Source organism: Bombina bombina, chromosome 4 (genome assembly GCF_027579735.1).
Source record: "Bombina bombina isolate aBomBom1 chromosome 4, aBomBom1.pri, whole genome shotgun sequence".
Classification (NCBI taxonomy): Eukaryota; Metazoa; Chordata; class Amphibia; order Anura; family Bombinatoridae; genus Bombina; species Bombina bombina.
In genome coordinates, this window is record NC_069502.1 from 263,116,452 (window position 1) to 263,143,175 (window position 26,724).

The following is a 26,724-nucleotide window of genomic DNA, read 5'->3' on the forward strand; positions in this document are numbered from 1 at the left end:
GGGGGGGATAGAGAGAGCAGAAGAGGGGGGATAGAGAGAGCAGAAGAGGGGGGATAGAGAGAGCAGAAGAGGGGGGATAGAGAGAGCAGAAGAGGGGGGATAGAGAGAGCAGAAGAGGGGGGATAGAGAGAGCAGAAGAGGGGGGTTAGAGAGAGCAGAAGAGGGGGGATAGAGAGAGCAGAAGAGGGGGGTTAGAGAGAGCAGAAGAGGGGGGATAGAGAGAGCAGAAGAGGGGGGATAGAGAGAGCAGAAGAGGGGGGGATAGAGAGAGGGAGAGAGAGGGAGAGAGAGAGCAAAAGAGAGAGGCGAGAGGAATCCATACTCCACCGACACTGTGATCCATACTCTGGGAGTGCCCGACTAATACCATTCACTTACCTCATATTTATTGAGGGTACATTAAGTGCACATCTGATTGGGTGTAGAACCCCTCTCTCTGGCACAAAATATCAACACTTTGGATTAAGGACTTTTTTGCACCCAATAACTTTTTTTTTTTAGATCTATTTATTTAGTGATAATTTATGTTAAGTTTTATCATGCTGCATGAATACTAATTTGATTTTAATGATTTATCGATCTTTAATATACCTGAAACATATATATTAACTTGTCTGATATATTTGACATGTACATATATTGATTAGTCTGCTTATAAATATATAAACTTTGTTCAATGACATTACCATTGATGTGGATAAATTATCACCTGCAATAGTAACCACATTTATTGGTATATAGAAGAAAACAAGGAAACTCCTCGGCACACCAGGGATACAATAGGTAAAAAGCCAGTCTTTATTCAGTAGATAATAAAAGCATAATCCTCATACAGCAACTTGATAAAAACATGTTATATGAACAGGAACAGGGGGAACATCACCTCCTGTGACATCATACGCGTTTCATGCCTCTGGGGCACTTGCTCACTGATATGGAACAGGTGGTGAAAGTGCTCTTTATATACAGGTTTCTATCCAATGACATAGCATCAATTAAAACACATTTCATTAACCCCTAAGTTCCTATCAAATACACAGATACCATAGTTAGTATAACTGCTCTATACTAAACCAACTATAAAAATATATAAGCACTGCAACATTAATTCTGTTATTTTACTTAAATTTTATAGAACCATTATGCAATTTCTCCATATTGCAAAAAATGATAAAATATTAATTAAATAATATATATGTTATAAAGAACCAATGTATAGATATTAATGTGTGATTTGATTGGACATCAAGACCTAATCCTCACTCAAACTGTATGACACTTCTTAAAAGAAATGTTGTATTGAGATTGTTAAATATTCACACACATAGAAAAACTTGTGTATTGCAGTATATTTTGAGATGTTTATCAACGTTGAATAAACATATTTACATCCATTCTGGAATTCAAACCCGTGGGTACCCTGGTTTTTAGATGAAGAATCCAAAAAACCTCTCGTTCATCAAGTTTCTTTTCCCTGTCCCCACCCCGGGGATGTCGTGGTATAAAGTCTATGCCCTGTACTTTCAGAAGTGTACTATCAGAATTATGAAAATACTGTATCTGAAATGTTTAGCAATGGGCGTTTTTGACTCGGGGTCCTCTATGGACCTCAGATGTTCCATGACCCGGTCCTTCAAGGATCGTTTGGTACGCCCCACATATTGAATATTACATCCCTGACAAGTCAATAGGTAAATTACGTGTGTGCTATTGCAATTTATAAAGTATCTTATATCACTTACTTTACCCAATGCTTCAAGATCTACAGGTATTGCCCTGAATAATATGTAAGCACGTCTTGCATCAAGAGGCATTACATTTAGAACATCCCTTGCGTTTTTGTAACCATGTATCATTGATAACTCTGGGCAGCATAGAGGGAGATAATATGTTTCTCAGGGTTTTTGCTTTACGTGACACAAATTTACAACCATCTTTTAGCACCTGATTTAATTTTTCATCATTCTCTAAAATGGGTAGACTCTGTTTGATTATTTTGCAAATTTTTCCATATTCCATACTGTATGGTGTAACAAAAATTGGTACAGAGGAAAAGGGACTCTTATTACTATCCTTTTTATCTTTTTTTTCCTTTTTGTAAGTGAGAAGTTCTGACCTAGGAACCTTATCAACTTCAATTTTTGCTTGTGTCAAAATTGTTTTAGGATAGCCCCGTGATTTTAATCGCTTCATGGTGTCTACAGCCTGTTGTTCATAAGTGTTTGGATCAGTACAGTTGCGTTTTATCCGAATGAGTTGGCTTTTGGGGATGGAAGCAAGAAGATGTGATGGATGACAAGAGTCATATTTGAGAATACTGTTACCCGACGTGGGTTTACGGTATAGTTCAACCTGAATCACCCCACCAATAGGTCTAATGGTCACATCCAAAAAATTTAAAGAATTCATGCTGGATTCAATTGTAAAGTTAAGGTTTAACCTGTTGCGTGACACATGTTGGTGAAAAAAGTTGATAGACTCATTGTTCCCATCCCAAATGAATACCAAGTCGTCGATATAGCGACCGTAATAAATAATATGTTGTCTAAAAGGGTTTCTATCTCCAAAGATGTGGAAGAGCTCCCACTAACCTAAAAATAGGTTGGCGTATGATGGCGCAAACTTATTGGTACATATACTTTTTTTAAATAGAGCGCCATCCCAGATCCATATATATATATATATACACACACACACATACACACACACACAAAAATCAAAAACAGAAATAACTAAGAACTCTAAATTTGTCTGTTTCAAAGTGGGTGAAAAAACAAAATTTATGCTTACCTGATAAATTTATTTCTCTTGTGGTGTATCCAGTCCACAGGTTCATCCATTACTTGTGGGATATTCTCCTTCCCAACAGGAAGCTGCAAGAGGACACCCACAGCAGAGCTGTCTATATAGCTCCTCCCCTAACTGCCACCCCCAGTCATTCGACCGAAGACAAGCAAGAAAAAAAGGAGAATCTATAGGGTGCAGTGGTGACTGTAGTTTAAAAATAAAAAACACCTGCCTTAAAATGAAAGGGTGGGCCGTGGACTGGATACACCACAAGAGAAATAAATTTATCAGGTAAGCATAAATTTTGTTTTCTCTTGTAAAGGTGTATCCAGTCCATGGGTTTATCCATTACTTGTGGGATACCAATACCAAAGATTGGTCTGAAAGTTCCCTCTTTCTTGGGAACTATAAACAGATTTGAATAGAAGCCCTGCCCCTGTTCCTCCTCTGGAACTGGGTGGATCACTCCCATAACTAGTAGGTCTTGAACGCAATGAAAGAATGCCTCTCTCTTTATCTGGTTTGCAGATAATTGTGAGAGATGAAATCTCCCCTTTGGAGATGAAGCTTTGAAATCCAGAAGATATCCCTGGGAAACCATCTCCAGAGCCCAGGGATCCTGGACGTCTCTTGCCCAAGCTTGGGCGAAGAGAGAAAGTCTGCCCCCCACTAGATCCGGTCCCAGATCGGGGGCTACTCCTTCATGCTGTCTTAGAGGCAGCAGCAGGCTTTTTGGCCTGTTTCCCCTTGTTCCAAGCCTGGTTAGGTCTCCAGACTGGCTTGGACTGGGCAAAATTTCCCTCTTGTTTTGTAGAAGAGGAAGATGAAGCTGCGCCACTCTTGAAGTTTCGAAAGGAACGAAAATTAGTCTGTTTGGTCCTTAACTTGTTGGACCTATCCTGGGGAAGGGCGTGGCCTTTTCCTCCAGTAATATCAGAAATTATCTCTTTCAGTCCAGGCCCAAATAGGGTCTGCCCTTTGAAGGGGATCTTGAGAAGTTTAGACTTTGAAGTGACATCAGCTGACCAGGATTTAAGCCATAGCGCCCTATGTGCCTGAATAGCAAAACCTGAATTTTTAGCCGTTAGCTTGGTTAAATGAAAAACGGCGTCAGAAATAAATGAATTGGCTTACTTAAGAGCTTTAAGCCTGTCAAGGATATCATCCAACGGGGTCTCTACCTGTAAAGCCTCCTCCAGAGACTCGAACCAGAAAGCCGCTGCAGCAGTGACTGGGGCAATGCATGCAAGAGGCTGGAGAATAAAACCTTGATGTAGAAAGATTTTCTTAAGGAAACCCTCTAATTTCTTATCCATAGGATCTAGGAAAGCACAAATGTCCTCGACAGGAATAGTTGTACGCTTAGCTAGGGTAGAGACTGCTCCCTCCACCTTAGGGACCGTCTGCCACAAGTCCCGTGTAGCGGCATCTATAGGAAACATTTTCTTAAAAGCAGGAGGGGGAGAGAATGGCACACCTGCTCTATCCCATTCCTTAGTAATAATTTCTGAAAACCTCTTAGGGATTGGAAAAACATCCGTGTAAACAGGCACTGCAAAGTATTTGTCCATTTTACACAATTTCTCTGGGACTACAATTGTGTCACAGTCATCCAGAGTCGCTAAAACCTCCCTGAGCAACACGCGGAGGTGTTCAAGCTTAAATTTAAATGCTGTCATTTGAGTCAGACTGAAGTAACGCCTTCCCTGAATCAGAGAAGTCACCCACAGATAGAAGCTCTCCTGCTTCAACTTCTGCACATTGTGAGGGTATATCAGACATAGCTACTAAAGTGTCAGAGAGCTCTCTATTTGTTCTAGCCCCAGAGCTGTCTCACTTTCCTTGTAACCCTGGCAGTTTGGACAATACCTCTGTGAGGGTATGATTCATAACTGCTGCCATGTCTTGTAAACGCATTGTAACCTCCCTTTTGTCAGTCTCAGAAACCTCAGGTGATAAATCTTTAAAAGCCATAATATGGTTTTTATAACTTATAGAAAGGTCAGTGCATTTGGTACACATTCTAAGAGGGGGTTCCACAATGGCTTCTAAACATAATGAACAAGGAGTTTCCTCTATGTCAGACATGTTTAACAGACTAGTAATGAGACCAGCAAGCTTGGAAAACACTAATAAATGTGAAAAAAGCAATAATAAAAAACGGTACTGTGCCTTTAAGAGAAAAAAACTACCACATAAACTGCAAAACAGTGAAAAAAAGTAGTAAACTCTACGAAATTTTTACAGTGTGTATAAGGGACTAAAAATGGATGATTAACCCCTCAGGCCCAAAAACAAATTAGAAAAACATTAAACCTGTTAAACAGTCAAACACACTGCCACAGCTCTGCTGTGGCTCCTACCTGCCCTTAAAAACGATTTTTGCAGAAACAAAACCCTCTATAGAGGTCCTATAAGCCAGAGTACTCCTTCAGGGAAGCTGGATGTCTCAGACTGAAAACGAAAATAGGCCCCTCCCACCATGCACTCAAAGACAGAGGGTCTTAAAAAAACAATTTATGCTTACCTGATAAATTTATTTCTCTTGTAGTGTATCCAGTCCATGGATCATCCATTACTTATGGGATATATTCTCCTTCCCAACAGGAAGTTGCAAGAGTCCATTCACAGCAAAGCTGCTATATAGCTCCTCCCCTAACTGCCATTACCAGTCATTCGACCGAAAACATGCAGAGAAAGGAAAACCATAGGGTGCAGTGGTGACTGTAGTTTAATGGAAAAATTACCTGCCTTAAAGTGACAGGGCGGGCCGTGGACTGGATACACTACAAGAGAAATAAATTTATCAGGTAAGCATAAATTATGTTTTCTCTTGTTAAGTGTATCCAGTCCACGGATCATCCATTACTTATGGGATACCAATACCAAAGCTAAAGTACACGGATGATGGGAGGGACAAGGCAGGTACTTAAACGGAAGTTACCACTGCCTGTAAAAAAAAAAACCCTTTCTCCCAAAAATAGCCTCCGAAGAAGCAAGGTATCAAATTTGTTAAATTTGAAAAAGTATGAAACGCAGACCAAGACTCCGTCTTGTAATCTGTTCAACAGAAGCCACATTTAAAAAAGGCCCAAGTGAAAACCACAGCTCTAGTAGAATGAGCTGTAATCCCTTCAGGAGGCTGCTGTCCAGCAGTCTCATAAGCTAAATGAATTATGCTTTTTAACCAAAAAGACAGAGGTTGCTGAAGTCCTTTGACCTCTCCTCTGTCCAGAATAGACAACAAACAAGGTGAATGTTTGATGAAAATCTGTAGTAGCTTGTAAGTAAAACTTTAAAACACGAACCACGTCCAAATTGTGTAATAGACGTTCCTTCTTTGAAGAAGGATTAGGATACAAGAATGGAACAACAATCTCTTGAGTGATATTCTTGTTAGATACCACCTTAGGTAAAAACCCAGGTTGGTACACAGGACTACCTTATCCGTACGGAGAACCAGATAAGGAGAATCACATTGCAACGCAGATAACTCGGAGACTCTATGAGCCGAGGAAATAGCTACCAAAAAGGAACTTTCCAAGATAGAAGTTTGATATCTATGGAATGAAAAGGTTCAAATGGAACTCCTTGAAGAACCTTAAGAACCAGCTTTAAGCTCCATGGCGGAGCAACATTTTTAACCACAGGCTTGGTTCTAACCAAAGCCTGACCAAATGCCTGAACGTCTAGAATACCTGCCAGACGCTTGTGCAAAAGAATAGACAGAGTAGAAATCTGTCCTTTTAAAGAACTAGCTGACAACCCTTTTCTCAAAATCATCTTGGAGAAAAGATAATATCCTGGGAATCCAGACTTTACTCCATGAGTAACCCTTGGATTCATAACAATAAGATATTTACACCATATCTTATGTTAAATTTTCCTAGAGACAGGCTTTTATGCCTGTATTAAGGTATCAATTACTGACTCGGAGAAGCCATGCTTTGATAACATCTCAGATTAGTTATATTTAGATGGTTGAAAAGACCCTGAGGTAGAGGGTCCTGTCTCAGAAGCAGAGACCGTGGTGGAAAGGATGACATGTCCACCAGATCTGCATACCAGGTCCTGCGTGGCCACGCAGGCGCTGTCAAAAGCACCAAAGCACTCTCCTGCTTGATCTTGTGCAAACCCCTCCGGAGGGAATTCCCACTCCCCCGGATGAAAAGTCTAACGACTTAGAAAATCTGCCTCACAGTTCTCAACACCTGGGATAGGGATAGCTTTTAGACAAGAGTGAGTCTCTGTCCAGTGAATTATTTTAAGACTTCTAACATTGCTAGGGAACTTCTGTTCCCCCTTGATGGTTGATGTAAGCCACAGTCGTGATATTGTCCGACTGAAATATGATGTACCTCAGAGTTGCTAACTGAGGCCAAGTCTGAAGAGCATGGAATATCGCTCCCAGTTCCAGAATATTCATTAGAAGGAGGGTCTCCTCCTGAGTCCACTATCCCTGAGCCTTCAGGGAGTTCCAGACTGTATCCCAACCTAAAAGGCTGGCATCTGTTGTAACAATTGTCCCATCTGACCTGCGGAAGGTCATACCCTTGGACAGATGGACCCGAGATAGTCACCAGAGAAGAGAATCTCTGGTTTCTTGGTCCGGATTTAACAGGAGAACAAATCTGTGTAATCCCCGTTCCTCTGGCTGAGCATGCATAGTTGCAGTGGTCTGAAATGTAGGCGTGCAAACGGTACTATGTCCCTTGCCGCTACCATTAAGCCGATTACATTCATGTACTGAGCCACCAAAGGGCGCGGATGGAATGAAGAACACGGCAGAAATTTAGAAACTTTGACAACCTGGACTCCGTCAGGTAAATTTTAATTCCTACAAAATCTATCAGAATCCCTAGGAGGGAAACCCTTGATATTGGGGATAGAGAACTCTTTCCTTGTTCACTTTCCACCCATGCGATCTCAGAAATGCCAGTACTACGTCCGTATGAGACTTGTTTGACGCCTGTATCAGGATGTCGTCTAAATAAGGGGCCACTTCTATGCCCCGCGGCCTAAGGACCGCCAAAATGACCCCAGAACCTCCATAAAGATTCTAGGGGCTGTAGTTAACCCAAAGGAAAGAGCTACAAACTGGTAATGCCTGTCTAGAAAGGCAAACCTGAAAAACCGATGGTGATCTTTATGCATCGTAATGTGAGGATAAGCATCCTTCAAATCCATTGTAGTCCTCTATTGACTCTCCTGGATCATAGTTAAGATGGTACGAATAGTTTCCATCTTAAATGATAGAATTCTAAAGAATTTGTTTAAGATCTTTTAGATCCAAAATAGGTCTGAAGGTTTCCTTTCCTTGGGAACCACAAACCGATTTGAGGAAAACTGTGTCCCTGTTCCTCTATTGGAACTGAATGGGTCACGTACACAATGCAAGAATGTCTCTTTCTTTATCTGGTTTGCAGATAAATGTGAAAGGCAAAAACTCCCCTTTTTTGGGGGGGAAAGCTTTGAAATCCAGAAGATATCTCTGGGGTATAATTTCCAATGCCCAGGGATCCTGGGCATCTCTTGCCCACGCCTGGGCGAAGAATGAAGTCTGCCCCCTATAGGATCCGTTACCAGATAGGGGTCCGTTCCTCATGCTGTTTTAGAGGCAGCAGCAGGCTCCTTGACCTGCTTATCTTTGTTCCAGGTCCGGTTGTCTCCAGACCGCCTTGGACTGAGCAAAAGTTCCCTCTTATTTTGCCTTAGAGGAAGTTGATGCCACAACTGCCTTGAATTTTCGAAAGGCACGAAAATTAGGCCTTTTTTGTCCCTTGATTTGGACCTGTCCTGAGGAAGGGCATGATCTTTTCCTCCAGTGATATAAGTAATAATCTCCTTCAAACTAGGCCTGAATAGGGTCTGCCCCTTGAAGGGAAGTTAAGTAGCTTATTTATTAAAGTCACGACAGCTGACCATGATATAAGCCATAGCGCTCTGCGCGCCAGTATAGTAAAAAACAGAATTCTTAGCCGTTAGTCTAGTCAAAGGAACAAAGGCATCAGAAAACAAAGGAATTGGCTAGCTTAAGTGCTCTAAGCTTGTCAAATATATTCATCCAATGGAGCCTGTAAAGCCTCATCAAGAGACTCAAACCAGAACGCCGCAGCAGCAGTGACAGGAGCAATGCGTGCAAGGGGCTGCAGGATAAAACCTTGTTGAATAAACATTTTTTTATCCATTGGATCTAAAAAAGCACAACAGTCCTCGCCAGAGGAACTGTCTGCCATAAGTCCCGTGTGGTGGCAACTATTAGAAAACATTCTTCTAAAAAAATAGGAGGGGAAGAGAACGGCACACCTGGTCTATCCCATTCCTTATGAAAAATTTTAGTAAACCTCTTTAGGTATTGGAAAAACATAAGTACACACCGGCACTGCATATTATTTATCCAGTCTACACAATTTCTCTGGCACTGCGATTGTACACATTCATTCAGAGCAGCTAAAGCCTCCCTGAGCAACAAGTGGAGGTTCTCAAGCATAAATTTTAAATGTAGAAATATCAGAATCAGGTTAAATCATCTTCCCTGAGTCACAAATATCACCCACAGACTAAGCATATTGTGAGGTAGTATCAGACATGGTTCTTAAAGCGTCTGTATGCTCTGTATCTACCCCCAGAGCTGTTTTGCTTTCCTTTAATTTCAGGTAGTCTGACTAATACTGCTGCCAGTGTATTATACACAACCTTTGCCATGTCTTGTAAAATAAACGCTATGGGCGCCATTGATATACTTGGCGCCATTTGAGCGTGAGTCCCTGGAGCGGGAGTCAAAGGGTCTGACACGTGGGGAGAGTTAGTCGGCATAACTTCCCCCTCGACAGAATCCTCTGGTAAAATAAACGCTATGGGTGCCCTTGATGTACTTGGCGCCATTTGAGCGTGAGTCCCTAAAGCGGGAGTCAAAGGGTCTGACACGTGGGGAGAGTTAGTCGGCATAACTTCCCCCTCGACAGAATCCTCTGGTGATAATGTTTTTAAATACAAAAAATGATCTTTATTGTTTAACATGAAATCAGTACATCTGGTACACATTCTAAAATGGGGTTCCACCATGGCTTTAAACATAATAAACACAGAGCCTCCTCTATGTTAGACATGTTAGAACTAATAAAGAGACTAGTAAGCTTGGAAAACACTTTAAATCAAGTTAACAAGCAAATATAACAAACGTTACTGTGCCTTTAAGAGAAACAAATTTTGTCAAAATTTGAAAAACAGTGAAAAAAGGCAGTAAATCAAACGAAATTTTTACAGTACATGTAATAAGTTAACAGAGCATTGCACCCACTTGCAAATGGATGATTAACCCCTTAATGCAAAAAACAGATAAAAAAAAAAAATGACATTTTTTTAAACAGACACAACAAAACTGCCACAGCTGAGCTGTGGATTACCTTCCCTATAACTGTTTCTATGCAAAATTTAAGCCAGCCATGTGGAAAAATTAGGCCCCAATAAGTTTTATCACCAAACATATGTTAAAAAACGATTAAACATGCCAGCAAACGTTTTAAAAACACATTCTTATAAGAGTATGTATGTCTATTAATAAGCCTGATCCAGTCGCTATCACTGCATTTAAGGCTTTACTTACATTACTTCGGTATCAGCAGTATTTTCTTAGTCAATTCCATTCCTTAGAAAAATATATTACTGCACATACCTTAGCATATATCTCTATCAATCAGCCTGGTACCAGTCTCTTTCACTGCATTTAAAGGCTGTACTTACATTACTTCGGTATCAGCAGTATTTTCTTAGTCAATTCCATTCCTTAGAAAAATATTTTACTGCACATACCTTATTTGCAGGAAAACCTGCACGCCATTCCCCCTCTGAAGTACCTTACTCCTCAGAATGTGTGAGAACAGCAACTGGATCTTAGTTACGTCTGCTAAGATCATAGAAAAAACGCAGGCAGATTCTTCTTCCAAATACTGCCTGAGATAAACAGCACACTCCGGTGCCATTTAAAAATAACAAACTTTTGATTGAAGAAATAAACTAAGTATAAAAAACCACAGACTCTCACGACCTCCTATCTATGTTGAGACTTGCAAGAGAATGACTGGTAATGGCAGTTAGGGGAGGAGCTATATAGCAGCTTTGGTGTGGGTGGACTCTTGCAACTTCCTGTTGGGAAGGAGAATATATCCCATAAGTAATGGATGATCCGTGGACTGGATACACTTAACAAGAGAAAGTACTCCTAGGAGTAATCTAACAAGCCATGTGGAAACTAGGCCCCAAATAAAGATTTATCACCCTCAGAGAAAAAACGTTTTTATTTATAAATCATGTAAACATTTTTACACTAAGTAATATAGGTATTAACATGAATATTATCCCTTTTTGCAAGCATGATCCCAGTTGTTGTTAAATCACTGTATCAGGCTTACCTTAAATATACCAGGCACTGTCAGCATTTTCTAGACCTTGTCTCTCTAGAAAAAAATATACTGAACATACCTCAAAGCAGGCAATCTGCAGACCGTCCCCCCAACTGAAGTTTTCTTTCCATACTCTACAGTTATGTGTGAGAACAGCAATGGACCTTAGTTACAAACCGCTAAGATCATCAAACCTCCAGGCAGAAGTCTTCTTCCAATTTCTGCCTGAGAGTAAAACAGTACAACGCTGGTACCGTTTAATCTCTCTTGATACTTCCTTTCTTGTTGAGAGCTGCAAGAGAATGACTGGGGGTGGCAGTTAGGGGAGGAGCTATATAGACAGCTCTGCTGTGGGTGTCCTCTTGCAGCTTCCTGTTGGGAAGGAGAATATCCCACAAGTAATGGATGAACCCGTGTACTGGATACACCTTTACAAGAGAAATATGTATCAAGCGCTGGGACTTAAAACACTAAAGCCTCCTCTCTATTAACCTCTTCCAGGTTAAAAAAATAGGAAATTTAAAAAGTATGTTTGAGGGAGGCGCTAATAAAAGCTCTAAGTGTTAAAAACTAGGAGACAAGGGAACACGTAGAAGCTGTGTTAGAATTATTCGTTGTGAGAGATTTTTCCTCCTTGACTTTACCTTTCTGAGGTGAAGTTTTACCTTCCGGTGTCGCCAAGAGACAAGTTTGGAGATCTGATCGCCCCCTGCGTACACTTGAGTACTAAGTGCAGGAGGTGACAACCGGTTGTTTGGTAACTTGCGCAAGTTTGAAGAAACCGGGATAAGCGACCATTAATAGCAGAAGCATCAACATCGGAAGCTATTCAGAATCCCACCGCACACAGGAAAAAGGGTGAGATTACCTGCATAGCGGGCTAAGAGAGACTCACTTTAAGGTACGGATTTCTCCGATTTATCTGCCTACTGTTATATGGTGTCTGAACACTTTCCTCAGCACGGAACATCTTATAGTTAAATAGTGGCTGGCCACTACTATTTTACCTAAAGAAATTGCTGGATTAAAGGAGGTATTTGAAAAAAGTACGGTACCCTTTAAAATAAAGACTGATACATTCTATTCAATACATTGCTGCATTAAGAGGAATACTTGGCACACGATATGTTAAGATTGTAAACTTTTTTACACATCAAGACTTCATTCAAAAGATCGTATTGGAAAAGTTTTGCTGCCATCCTATTTATTCAGCGTTCTTAACAGTATATGCTTAAAATATATCTGGTCTCTCTCATCCTGTAACTATAGATTGCAACGCTTATATTCTTATCAGTTTATTTTTAATTTGTGGGTCGTTTGATACGAGACTATGTATTTTATTTTTAAGTTTTATTTGTTTGTTTGTTTTTATGAAGTATTGATTTTGTTTTTACGATGTTTTATTAGTAAAGTTGTTAATTTACCATCTCGTTCTTTTTTTCCCATTTGGAAAGTGTAAGATTGTTATTAAGGTTATTCTAGACCTAAATATCCGTACCTTATTTTATATCACATTATTTAGACCATTCCAGTCTTAGTTCAAATTCCCTCGTCTCCTAGTTTTTAACACTTAAAGCTTTTATTAGTGCCTCCCTCAAACATACATTTTAAATATCAAATATACTAAGAAAAGAAGACACAAACTACATTTTTTACCTGTGTTATATACCACAAATTATATATGTTTTATAATTGTCTTGTCCTGAATAAACAATCAATTTTTCATTGGTCCTATGTAGTTATCAAGTTTAGTAGAACTGGATTAACACCAGCTCATACACAATGAGTTTCACCATAAAACCTGACCCAAATATTCTTAGTAATGTGCCTTAACTCTAAAATGCAATCTCCTCTGAATGACAAACTTAATTCCTTGTTGAGTTTCATCAAGGTGCAATGGTCAATTGGTACAGTTCACACACTTATTAGGTTGACAAATTTTATGAACCATCTGCATAGTGTAACACAAGTATTCAAAAATGGTCTTACCCATCTGTTCCTGCTCCATTGCCATCTTCAACTGCTCTGGAATCCCCATTCCAGGAATGACTGACAAATTGTTGGGTTCTATATCGTCTACAAAACAAATTTTAAAATTAAAAAAAAAATACACGCACAATATTTGTATGTTGTAGGAAAACAAAAAATTACAAGGATGGGACCCACAATTTTAAACAAATTAAAAATGGACTCTAAAAAACAGATAGTAAAAAAATTGGCAGGTAAAACATTAAACTTTAGAACCCAAACTAGTAAAATAAAAAAAAAATGCAGTGGGACAAATTAAGCTTGTTCCTACATATAACCAAAAATATACTAAAGCGTCTTCCCCAACTAGTAGCTTATAGTGATCTTTTACATTCTTAAAATGTGTGTAAATAAATATATATATATATATATATATATATATATATCTCAACAATTAAAATTATGGGGAGGCGAAAAGTGAGTTTAAAATCCTCCACTAAACACAAAATATAGAGAAAATAACTAATTGTGTAAACCATTTACAAATCTAAACAAGTCAGAAGACTTGCTTTAAACCCAGAAACTCTCTGACTACACTGTTTCCAATGCAGCAAAGGAATCTGGGTAAGATATGCAAATGAGGTTCACAATGACTCACCTTTTTACTTTTAGCCTGCTTTATAAGACAGACTTCCCTTTATGCCATAGCACTGCTTCATTACACAGCTTTAATGCTTAGTTAGGGTTAGTACAGTGATTTAGACCAATCCCAGGACAGCTGTATCGTGGTTATTGCCACTCATAACAGTGCTATGGCATAAAGGGAAGTCTGTCTTAAAAAGCAGGCTAAAAGTAAAAAGGTGAGTCATTGTGAACCTCATTTGCATATCTTACCCAGATTCCTTTGCTGCATTGGAAACAGGGTAGTCAGTAGTATAAAAATATATAAATATATATATAAAAATATAAAATATATATTATATAAATATAAAATATATATGTATATAAATATAAAATATATAAATATAAAATATATATGTCACTAGTTAATGTGACTTTAGCTTTTATGTTATTACATCTTTTACATAGTGCTTTATATTTGTTTGGTAATATTCTTTTATGAACTTTTTAAAAAATGGATTCTTATATAGTCTAATTTTTATGGACTGTATGTATTACACCATATCCCCTGTATTAACCTGAGCTGTTTACAACTTCTGGTGATCAACAGAACCACAAATCGTGCGTCAGGATCTAACCACTTTGTGCCCAATAATTACCTCATACTATTGAGGTTGTTAAATGTGAGCATAATACCTACTGGGGTGGTGTTATATTGGTCTTTTTAAAAGCCACATTAAACATACAGTATTGCACTATTGTGTCTGTTACTGCTCTTTCCACATATCCACTACCTTTGAATTGTGGAAAGTTTCTAGTGCTATCATTTCACTCAAGGAAGCACAGAAGGCAGAGTACAGAGTTTTCTTCTCGTATCCAGCGGTGGATAACCCACAGACCCACCTGAGGCTCTTCAGGACTGCAATTTACTTACATCATACAGATTGAGGTAAATTCCTGTAAGTAGGAATTTCACACTTTGAATTTTCCTTTGAATTTAAAGAGAGATCTCCCATCATCAGGGTTGGAACTTTTAATTCCTATATCTAACCTTAACAAACATCTGTGTCACAAATATATACCACAGCCTAATTTTGCTTATACATTAACTGTGTGCTCCTTATGTTTCTTTGCTTTTTATTGCGACAACTGTTATGTACTAATACCTATATGTGAACCTTTGCGGCATTTTGTGTATATACACTTTGTTGTTGTTTTTTTGGAGGTTTTGAACCAAGTACACCTTCTTCTAGCGCTATCCCACCCCTTTACTAAACATTGTAACCTCGCCAGGTATAGCAGGATAAGGGATTGCTCTATACTCAGCATTGGGATTTAGCTGCAAATTCTGGATGTCATTTTTTATGTAGCAGCAATATATATATATATATATATATATATATATATAAAAAATATACACAAAAATTCTGGGTGTAATTTTTTATGTAGCAGCAATATATATATATATATATATATATATATATATATATATATAATATACACACACACGGGCAGACACAATAATGTCTTTTAAAAAATGCCTTTTATTCAGACCCAGGGTCTGATGAAGGGGTGTACTCCCCAAAATCTCACTGAATAAAGGTCACTTGCTGCACCTATTGTCAAGTCCAGAGTGCTGTCTTCTATTGACTGTATCTTATCCACTATTCAGCACCCTGGAAAGTGAATGAAGTTTGTGAGAGTGCACCTACTCCTACCATATAACAATTTATGTAAGAATTTACCTGATACATTAATTTCTTTCATATTGGCAAGAGTCCATGAGCTAGTGACGTATGAAATATACATTCCTACCAGGAGGGGCAAAGTTTCCCAAACCTCAAAATGCCTATAAATACACCCCCCACCATACCCACAATTCAGTTTAACGAATAGCCAAGAAGTGGGGTGATAAGAAAGGAGCGAAAGCATCAACAAGGAATTGGAATAATTGTGCTTTATACAAAAAAATTATAACCACCATAAAAAGGGTGGGTCTCATGGACTCTTGCCAATATGAAAGAAATGAATTTACCAGGTAAATTCTTACATAAATTATGTTTTCTTTCATGTAATTGGCAAGAGTCCATGAGCTAGTGACGTATGGGATAGCAAATACCCAAGATGTGGAACTCCACGCAAGAGTCACTAGAGAGGGAGGGATAAAAATAAAGACAGCCAATTCCGCTGAAAAATAATCCACAACCCAAATCAAAAGTTTTAATCTTATAATGAAAAAAACTGAAATTATAAGCAGAAGAATCAAACTGAAACAGCTGCCTGAAGTACTATTCTACCAAAAACTGCTTCTGAAGAAGAGAAAACATCAAAATGGTAGAATTTAGTAAAAGTATGCAAAGAAGACCAAGTTGCTGCTTTGCAAATCTGATCAACAGAAGCTTCATTCCTAAAAGCCAGGAAGTAGAAACTGACCTAGTAGAATGAGCCATAATCCTCTGAGGCGGGGATTTACCAGACTCCAAATAAGCATGATGAATCAAAAGCTTTAACCAAGATGCCAAAGAAATGGCAGAAGCCTTCTGACCTTTCCTAGAACCAGAAAAGATAACAAATAGACTAGAAGTCTTTCTGAAATCTTTAGTAGCTTCAACATAATATTTCAAAGCTCTTACCACATCCAAAGAATGTAAAGATCTCTCCAGAGAATTCTTAGGATTAGGACACAATGAAGGGACAACAATTTCTCTACTAATGTTGTTGGAATTCACAACCTTAGGTAAAAATGTAAATGAAGACCGTCTTATCCTGATGAAAAATCAGAAAAGGAGACTCACAAGAAAGAGCAGATAATTCAGAAACTCTTCTAGCAGAAGAGATAGCCAAAAGGAACAATACTTTCCAAGAAAGTAATTTAATGTCCAGAGCATGCATAGGCTCAAACGGAGGAGCGTGTAATGCTTTCAAAAACAAATTAAGACTCCAAGGAGGAGAGATTGATTTAATGACAGGCTTAAAATTCACTGTACAAAACAATGAATATCAGGAAGATTAGCAATTTTTCTGTGAAACAGAACAGAAAGAGCAGAGATTTGTCCTTTCAAGGAACTTGCAGACAAACCCTTATCCAAACCATCCTGAAGAAACTGCAAAATTCTAGGAATTCTAAAAGAATGCCAGGAGAAATTATGAGAAGAACACCATGAAATGTAAGTCTTCCAAACTCTATAATAAATCATTCTAGAGACAGATTTACGAGCTTGTAACATAGTATTAATCACTGAATCAGAGAAACCTCTATGACTTAGAACTAAGCGTTAAATTTCCATACCTTCAAATTTAATGATTTGAGATCCTGATGGAAAAACGGACCTTGAGATAGAAGGTCCGGCCGTAACGGAAGTGGCCAAGGCGGGCAACTGGACATCCGAACCAGATCCGCATACCAAAACCTGTGTGGCCATGCTGGAGCCACCAGCAACACAAAAGACTGTTCCATGATGATTTTTGAAATCACTCTTGGAAGGAGAACTAGAGGCGGGAAGATGTAAGCAGGTTGATAACACCAAGGAAGTAAGTGTCAGCGCATCCACTGCTTCCGCCTGAACATCCCTGGACCTGGACAGGTATCTGGGAAATTTCTTGTTTAGATGAGAGGCCATGAGATCTATCTCTGGAAGCCCCCATATTTGAACAATCTGAGAAAACACATCTGGATGGAGAGACCACTCCCCTGGATGTAAAGTCTGGCGGCTGAGATAATCCGCCTCCCAATTGTCTACACCTGGGATATGAACCGCAGAGATTAGACAGGAGCTGGATTCCGCCCAAGCAAGTATCCGAGATACTTCTTTCATAGCTTGGGGATTGTGAGTCCCACCCTGATGATTGACATATGCCACTGATGTGATATTGTCTGTCTTAAAACAAATGAACGGTTCTCTCTTTAGCAGAGGCCAAAACTGAAGAGCTCTGAGAATTGCACGGAGTTCTAAAATATTTATTGGTAATCTCGCCTCTTGAGATTTCCAAACCCCTTGTGCTGTCAGAGACCCCCAAACAGCTCCCCAACCTGAAAGACTTGCATCTGTTGTGATCACAGTCCAGGTTGGGCGAACAAAAGAAGCCCCTTGAACCAAACGATGGTGATCTATCCACCATGTCAGAGAGTGTCGTACATTGGGATTCAAGGATATTAATTGTGATATCTTTGTATAATCCCTGCACCATTGATTCAGCATACAAAGCTGTAGAGGTCTCATGTGAAAACGAGCAAAGGGGATTGCGTCCGATGCTGCAGTCATGAGACCTAAAACTTCCATGCACATAGCCACTGAAGGGAATGACTGAGACTGAAGGAGCCGACATGCTGCGACCAATTTTAAACGTCTCTTGTCTGTTAGAGACAGAGTCATGGACACTGAATCTATCTGGAAGCCTAAAAAGGTGACCCTTGTCTGAGGAATCAAGAAAATGTTTTGGTAAATTGATCCTCCAACCATGTTTCCGAAGAAACAACACTAGTTGATTTGTGTGAGATTCTGCAGTATGTAAAGACTGAGCTAGTACCAAGATATCGTCCAAATAAGGAAACACCGCAATACCCTGTTCTCTGATTACAGGTAGTAGGGCACCCAGAACCTTTGAAAAGATTCTTGGAGCTGTTGCTACGCCAAATGGAAGAGCAACAAATTGGTAATGCTTGTCTAGAAAAGAGAATCTCAGAAACTGAGAGTGTTCTCGATGAATCGGAATATGAAGGTATGCATCCTGCAAGTCTATTGTGGACATATAATTTCCATGCTGAACAAAAGGCAGAATAGTCCTTATAGTCACCATCTTGAAAGTTGGTACTCTTACATAACGATTCAAAATTTTCAGATCCAGAACTGGTCTGAACAAATTTTCTTTCTTTGGTACAATGAATAGGTTTGAATAAAACCCCAAACCTTATTCCTGAGGAGGAACTGGCATGATTATCCCTGAAGACTCCAGGTTCTGAAACACACTTCAGAAAAGCCTGAGCTTTTACTGGATTTACAGGAATGTGTGAGAGAAAAAATCTTCTCACAGTAGGTCTTACTTTGAATCCTATTCGATACCCTTGAGAGACAATGCTCTGAATCCAATGATTTTGGACATATTTTATCCAAAAATCCTTGAAAAACCTTAATCTGCCCCCTACCAGCTGAGCTGGAATGAGGGCCGCACCTTCATGCGGACTTAGGGGCAGACTTTGGTTTCCTAAATGGCTTGGATTTATTCCAATTTGAGGAAGGCTTCCAACTGGAAGCAGATTCCTTGGGAGGAGGATTGAGTTTTTGTTCCTTATTCTGACGAAAGGAACGAAAACGGTTAGAAGCCTTAGATTTACCCTTAGGTTTTTTATCCTGAGGCAAAAAAACATAATTTATGTAAGAACTTACCTGATAAATTCATTTCTTTCATATTAGCAAGAGTCCATGAGCTAGTGACGTATGGGATATACATTCCTACCAGGAGGGGCAAAGTTTCCCAAACCTTAAAATGCCTATAAATACACCCCTCACCACACCCACAAATCAGTTTAACGAATAGCCAAGAAGTGGGGTGATAAGAAAAAAGTGCGAAAGCATAAAAAATAAGGAATTGGAATAATTGTGCTTTATACAAAAAAATCATAACCACCATAAAAAAAGGGTGGGCCTCATGGACTCTTGCTAATATGAAAGAAATGAATTTATCAGGTAAGTTCTTACATAAATTATGTTTTCTTTCATGTAATTAGCAAGAGTCCATGAGCTAGTGACGTATGGGATAATGACTACCCAAGATGTGGATCTTTCCACGCAAGAGTCACTAGAGAGGGAGGGATAAAATAAAGACAGCCAATTCCTGCTGAAAATAATCTACACCCAAAATAAAGTTTAATGAAAACATAAGCAGAAGATTCAAACTGAAACCACTGCCTGAAGTACTTTTCTACCAAAAACTGCTTCAGAAGAAAACACATCAAAATGGTAGAATTTAGTAAAAGTATGCAAAGAGGACCAAGTTGCTGCTTTGCAAATCTGATCAACCGAAGCTTCATTCCTAAACGCCCAGGAAGTAGAAACTGACCTAGTAGAATGAGCTGTAATCCTTCGAGGCAGAGTTTTACCCGACTCGACATAGGCATGATGAAATAAAGATTTCAACCAAGATGCCAAAGAAATGGCAGAAGCTTTCTGGCCTTTTCTAGAACCGGAAAAGATGATAAATAGACTAGAAGTCTTTCGGAAAGACTTAGTAGCTTCAACATAATATTACAAAGCTCTAACAGCATCCAAAGAATGCAATGATTTCTCCCTAGAATTCATAGGATTAGGACATAATGAAGGAACCACAATTTCTCTACTAATGTTGTTAGAATTCACAACCTTAGGTAAAAAATTCAAAAGAAGTTTGCAGCACCGCCTTATCCTGATGAAAAATCAGAAAAGGAGACTCACAAGAAAGAGCAGATAATTCAGAGACTCTTCTGGCAGAAGAGATGGCCAAAAGAAACAAAACTTTCCAAGAAAGTAATTTAATGACCAAAGAATACATGGGTTCAAAAGGAGGAGCTTGAAGAGCCTCCAGAACCAAATTCAAACTCCAAGGAGGAGAAATTGACTTAATGACAGGTTTTATACGAACCAAAGCTTGTACAAAACAATGAATATCAGGAAGATTAGCAATCTTTCTGTGAAAAAGAACAGAAAGAGCAGAGATTTGTCCTTCAAGGAACTTGCGGACAAACCTTTATCTAAACCATCCTGAAGAAACTGTAAAATTCTCGGTATTCAAAAAGAATGCCAAGAAAAATGATGAGAAAGACACTAAGAAATATAAGTCTTCCAGACCATATAATATATCTCTCTAGATACAGATTTACGAGCCTGTCACATAGTATTAATCACAGAGTCAGAGAAACCTCTTTGACCAAGAATCAAGCGTTCAAACTCCATACCTTAAAATTTAAGGATTTGAGATCCTGATGGAAGAAAGGACCTTGCGACAGAAGGTCTGGTCTTAACGGAAGAGTCCACAGCTGGCAAGAGGCCATCCGGACAAGATCCGCATACCAAAACCTGTGAGGCCATGCTGGAGCTACCAGCAGGACAAACGAGCATTCCTTTAGAATCTTGGAGAATACTCTTGGAAGAAGAACTAAAGGCGGAAAGATATAGGCAGGATGATACTTCCAAGGAAGTGATAATGCATCCACTGCCTCCGCCTGAGGATCCCGGGATCTGGACAGATACCAGGGAAGTTTCTTGTTTAGATGAGAAGCCATCAGATCTATTTCTGGGAGTTCCCACATTTGAACAATCTGAAGAAATACCTCTGGGTGAAGAGACCATTCGCCCGGATGCAACGTTTGGCGACTGAGATAATCCGCTTCCCAATTGTCTATACCTGGGATATCAACCGCAGAGATTAGACAGGAGCTGGATTCCGCCCAAACCAGAATTCGAGATACTTCTTTCATAGCCAGAGGACTGCGAGTCCCTCCTTGATGAATGATGTATGCCACAGTTGTGACATTGTCTGTCTGAAAACAAATGAAGGACTCTCTCTTCAGAAGAGGCCAAGACTGAAGAGCTCTGAAAATTGCACGGAGTTCCAAAATATTGATCGGTAATCTCACCTCCTGAGATTCCCAAACCCCTTGTGCTGTCAGAGACCCCCACACAGCTCCCCAACCTGTAAGACTTGCATCTGTTGAGATTATAGTCCAGGTCGGAAGAACAAAGAAGCCCCCTGAACTAAACGATGGTGATCTGTCCACCACGTCAGAGAGTGTCGTATAATCGGTTTAAAGATATTAATTGAGATATCTTTGTGTAATCCCTGCACCATTGGTTCAGCATATAGAGCTGAAGAGGTCGCATGTGAAAACGAGCAAAGGAGATCGCATCCGATGCAGCAGTCATAAGACCTAAAATTTCCATGCATAAGGCTACCAAAGGGAATGAATGTGACTGAAGGTTTTGACAAGCTGATATCAATGTTAGACTCTGAATCTATCTGGAAACCTAAAAAGGTTACCCTTGTCTGAGGAATCAATGAACTTTTTGGTAAATTGATCCTCCAACCATGATCTTGAAGAAACGACACAAGTCGATTCGTATGAGATTCTGCGAAAATGTGAAGACTGAGCAAGTACCAAGATATCGTCCAAAATAAGGAAATACCAATACCCTGTTCTCTGATTACAGACAGAAAGGCACCGAGAACCTTTGAAAAAATTCTTGGAGCTGATGCTAGGCCAAACGGTAGAGCCACAAAACTGGTAATGCTTGTCTAAAAACAGAATTTATGTTTACCTGATAAATTTCTTTCTCCAACGGTGTGTCCGGTCCACGGCGTCATCCTTACTTGTGGGATATTCTCTTCCCCAACAGGAAATGGCAAAGAGCCCAGCAAAGCTGGTCACATGATCCCTCCTAGGCTCCGCCTACCCCAGTCATTCGACCGACGTTAAGGAGGAATATTTGCATAGGAGAAACCATATGGTACCGTGGTGACTGTAGTTAAAGAAAATAAATTATCAGACCTGATTAAAAAACCAGGGCGGGCCGTGGACCGGACACACCGGTGGGGAAAGAAATTTATCAGGTAAACATAAATTCTGTTTTCTCCAACATAGGTGTGTCCGGTCCACGGCGTCATCCTTACTTGTGGGAACCAATACCAAAGCTTTAGGACACGGATGAAGGGAGGGAGCAAATCAGGTCACCTAAATGGAAGGCACCACGGCTTGCAAAACCTTTCTCCCAAAAATAGCCTCAGAAGAAGCAAAAGTATCAAACTTGTAAAATTTGGTAAAAGTGTGCAGAGAAGACCAAGTCGCTGCCCTACATATCTGATCAACAGAAGCCTCGTTCTTGAAGGCCCATGTGGAAGCCACAGCCCTAGTGGAATGAGCTGTGATTCTTTCGGGAGGCTGCCGTCCGGCAGTCTCGTAAGCCAATCTGATGATGCTTTTAATCCAAAAAGAGAGAGAGGTAGAAGTTGCTTTTTGACCTCTCCTTTTACCTGAATAAACAACAAACAAGGAAGATGTTTGTCTAAAATCCTTTGTAGCATCTAAATAGAATTTTAGAGCGCGAACAACATCCAAATTGTGCAACAAACGTTCCTTCTTTGAAACTGGTTTTGGACACAGAGAAGGTACGATAATCTCCTGGTTAATGTTTTTGTTAGAAACAACTTTTGGAAGAAAACCAGGTTTAGTACGTAAAACCACCTTATCTGCATGGAACACCAGATAAGGAGGAGAACACTGCAGAGCAGATAATTCTGAGACTCTTCTAGCAGAAGAAATCGCAACTAAAAACAAAACTTTCCAAGATAATAACTTAATATCAACGGAATGTAAGGGTTCAAACGGAACCCCCTGAAGAACTGAAAGAACTAAATTGAGACTCCAAGGAGGAGTCAAAGGTTTGTAAACAGGCTTGATTCTAACCAGAGCCTGAACAAAGGCTTGAACATCTGGCACAGCTGCCAGCTTTTTGTGAAGTAATACCGACAAGGCAGAAATCTGTCCCTTCAGGGAACTTGCAGATAATCCTTTTTCCAATCCTTCTTGAAGGAAGGATAGAATCCTAGGAATCTTAACCTTGTCCCAAGGGAATCCTTTAGATTCACACCAACAGATATATTTTTTCCAAATTTTGTGGTAAATCTTTCTAGTTACAGGCTTTCTGGCCTGAACAAGAGTATCAATAACAGAATCTGAGAATCCTCGCTTCGATAAAATCAAGCGTTCAATCTCCAAGCAGTCAGCTGGAGTGAAACCAGATTCGGATGTTCGAACGGACCCTGAACAAGAAGGTCTCGTCTCAAAGGTAGCTTCCAAGGTGGAGCCGATGACATATTCACCAGATCTGCATACCAAGTCCTGCGTGGCCACGCAGGAGCTATCAAGATCACCGACGCCCTCTCCTGATTGATCCTGGCTACCAGCCTGGGGATGAGAGGAAATGGCGGGAACACATAAGCTAGTTTGAAGGTCCAAGGTGCTACTAGTGCATCCACTAGAGCCGCCTTGGGATCCCTGGATCTGGCCCCGTAGCAAGGAACTTTGAAGTTCTGACGAGAGGCCATCAGATCCATGTCTGGAATGCCCCACAGGTGAGTGACTTGGGCAAAGATTTCCGGATGGAGTTCCCACTCCCCCGGATGCAATGTCTGACGACTCAGAAAATCCGCTTCCCAATTTTCCACTCCTGGGATGTGGATAGCAGACAGGTGGCAGAAGTGAGACTCCGCCCATAGAATGATTTTGGTCACTTCTTCCATCGCTAGGGAACTCCTTGTTCCCCCCTGATGGTTGATGTACGCAACAGTTGTCATGTTGTCTGATTGAAACCGTATGAACTTGGTCCTCGCTAGCCGAGGCCAGGCCTTGAGAGCATTGAATATCGCTCTCAGTTCCAGAATATTTATCGGTAGAAGAGATTCTTCCCGAGACCAAAGACCCTGAGCTTTCAGGGATCCCCAGACCGCGCCCCAGCCCATCAGACTGGCGTCGGTCGTGACAATGACCCACTCTGGTCTGCGGAACGTCATCCCTTGAGACAGATTGTCCAGGGACAGCCACCAACGGAGTGAGTCTCTGGTCCTCTGATTTACTTGTATCTTCGGAGACAAGTCTGTATAGTCCCCATTCCACTGACTGAGCATGCACAGTTGTAATGGTCTTAGATGAATGCGCGCAAAAGGAACTATGTCCATCGCCGCTACCATCAACCCGATCACTTCCATGCACTGAGCTATGGAAGGAAGAGGAACAGAATGAAGTATCCGACAAGAGTCTAGAAGTTTTGTTTTTCTGGCCTCTGTTAGAAAGATCCTCATTTCTAAGGAGTCTATAATTGTTCCCAAGAAGGGAACCCTTGTTGACGGGGATAGAGAACTCTTTTCCACGTTCACTTTCCAGCCGTGAGATCTGAGAAAGGCCAGGACAATGTCCGTGTGAGTCTTTGCTTGAGGAAGGGACGACGCTTGAATCAGAATGTCGTCCAGGTAAGGTACTACTGCAATGCCCCTTGGTCTTAGCACCGCTAGAAGGGACCCTAGTACCTTTGTGAAAATCCTTGGAGCAGTGGCTAATCCGAAAGGAAGCGCCACGAACTGGTAATGTTTGTCCAGGAATGCAAACCTTAGGAACCGATGATGTTCCTTGTGGATAGGAATATGTAGATACGCATCCTTTAAATCCACCGTGGTCATGAATTGACCCTCCTGGATGGAAGGAAGAATAGTTCGAATGGTTTCCATCTTGAAAGATGGAACCTTGAGAAACTTGTTTAAGATCTTGAGATCTAAGATTGGTCTGAACGTTCCCTCTTTTTTGGGAACTATGAACAGATTGGAGTAGAACCCCATCCCTTGTTCTCTTAGTGGAACAGGATGAATCACTCCCATTTTTAACAGGTCTTCTACACAATGTAAGAACGCCTGTCTTTTTATGTGGTCTGAAGACAACTGAGACCTGTGGAACCTCCCCCTTGGGGGAAGTCCCTTGAATTCCAGAAGATAACCCTGGGAGACTATTTCTAGCGCCCAAGGATCCAGAACATCTCTTGCCCAAGCCTGAGCGAAGAGAGAGAGTCTGCCCCCCACCAGATCCGGTCCCGGATCGGGGGCCAATATTTCATGCTGTCTTGGTAGCAGTGGCAGGCTTCTTGGCCTGCTTTCCCTTGTTCCAGCCTTGCATTGGTCTCCAAGCTGGCTTGGCTTGAGAAGTATTACCCTCTTGCTTAGAGGACGTAGCACTTTGGGCTGGTCCGTTTTTACGAAAGGGACGAAAATTAGGTCTGTTTTTCGCCTTGAAAGGCCGATCCTGAGGAAGGGCGTGGCCCTTACCCCCAGTGATATCCGAGATAATCTCTTTCAAGTCAGGGCCAAACAGCGTTTTCCCCTTGAAAGGAATGTTTAGTAGCTTGTTCTTGGAAGACGCATCAGCCGACCAAGATTTCAACCAAAGCGCTCTGCGCGCCACAATAGCAAACCCAGAATTCTTAGCCGCTAACCTAGCCAATTGCAAAGTGGCGTCTAGGGTGAAAGAATTAGCCAATTTGAGAGCATTGATTCTGTCCATAATCTCCTCATAAGGAGGAGAATCACTATCGAGCGCCTTTATCAGCTCATCAAACCAGAAACATGCGGCTGTAGTGACAGGGACAATGCATGAAATTGGTTGTAGAAGGTAACCCTGCTGAACAAACATCTTTTTAAGCAAACCTTCTAATTTTTTATCCATAGGATCTTTGAAAGCACAACTATCCTCTATGGGTATAGTGGTGCGTTTGTTTAAAGTAGAAACCGCTCCCTCGACCTTGGGGACTGTCTGCCATAAGTCCTTTCTGGGGTCGACCATAGGAAACAATTTTTTAAATATGGGGGGAGGGACGAAAGGAATACCGGGCCTTTCCCATTCTTTATTAACAATGTCCGCCACCCGCTTGGGTATAGGAAAAGCTTCTGGGAGCTCCGGCACCTCTAGGAACTTGTCCATTTTACATAGTTTCTCTGGGATGACCAACTTTTCACAATCATCCAGAGTGGATAATACCTCCTTAAGCAGAATGCGGAGATGTTCCAACTTAAATTTAAATGCAATTACATCAGGTTCAGCCTGTTGAGAAATGTTCCCTGAATCAGTAATTTCTCCCTCAGACAAAACCTCCCTGGCCCCCTCAGATTGGGTTAGGGGCCCTTCAGAGATATTAATATCAGCGTCGTCATGCTCTTCAGTAACTAAAACAGAGCAGCCACGCTTACGCTGACAAGGGTTCAATTTGGCTAAAATGTTTTTGACAGAATTATCCATTACAGCCGTTAATTGTTGCATAGTAAGGAGTATTGGCGCGCTAGATGTACTAGGGGCCTCCTGAGTGGGCAAGACTCGTGTAGACGAAGGAGGGAATGATGCAGTACCATGCTTACTCCCCTCACTTGAGGAATCATCTTG

The 26,724-nt window shown here is 40.6% G+C and overlaps 1 protein-coding gene across 3 annotated transcripts in view; it reads right to left on the bottom strand.

Moving 5' to 3' along the window:
- WDR33 (WD repeat domain 33) overlaps positions 1-26,724 on the bottom strand; it is a 635,894-nt gene that overhangs the window by 262,957 nt on the left and 346,213 nt on the right. For all 3 annotated transcript variants that reach the window (XM_053709945.1, XM_053709944.1, XM_053709943.1), the window contains exon 13: positions 13,179-13,265. In XM_053709945.1, coding sequence (XP_053565920.1) covers positions 13,179-13,265 — 87 coding nt within the window. The remainder of the gene's footprint in view (positions 1-13,178; positions 13,266-26,724) is intronic.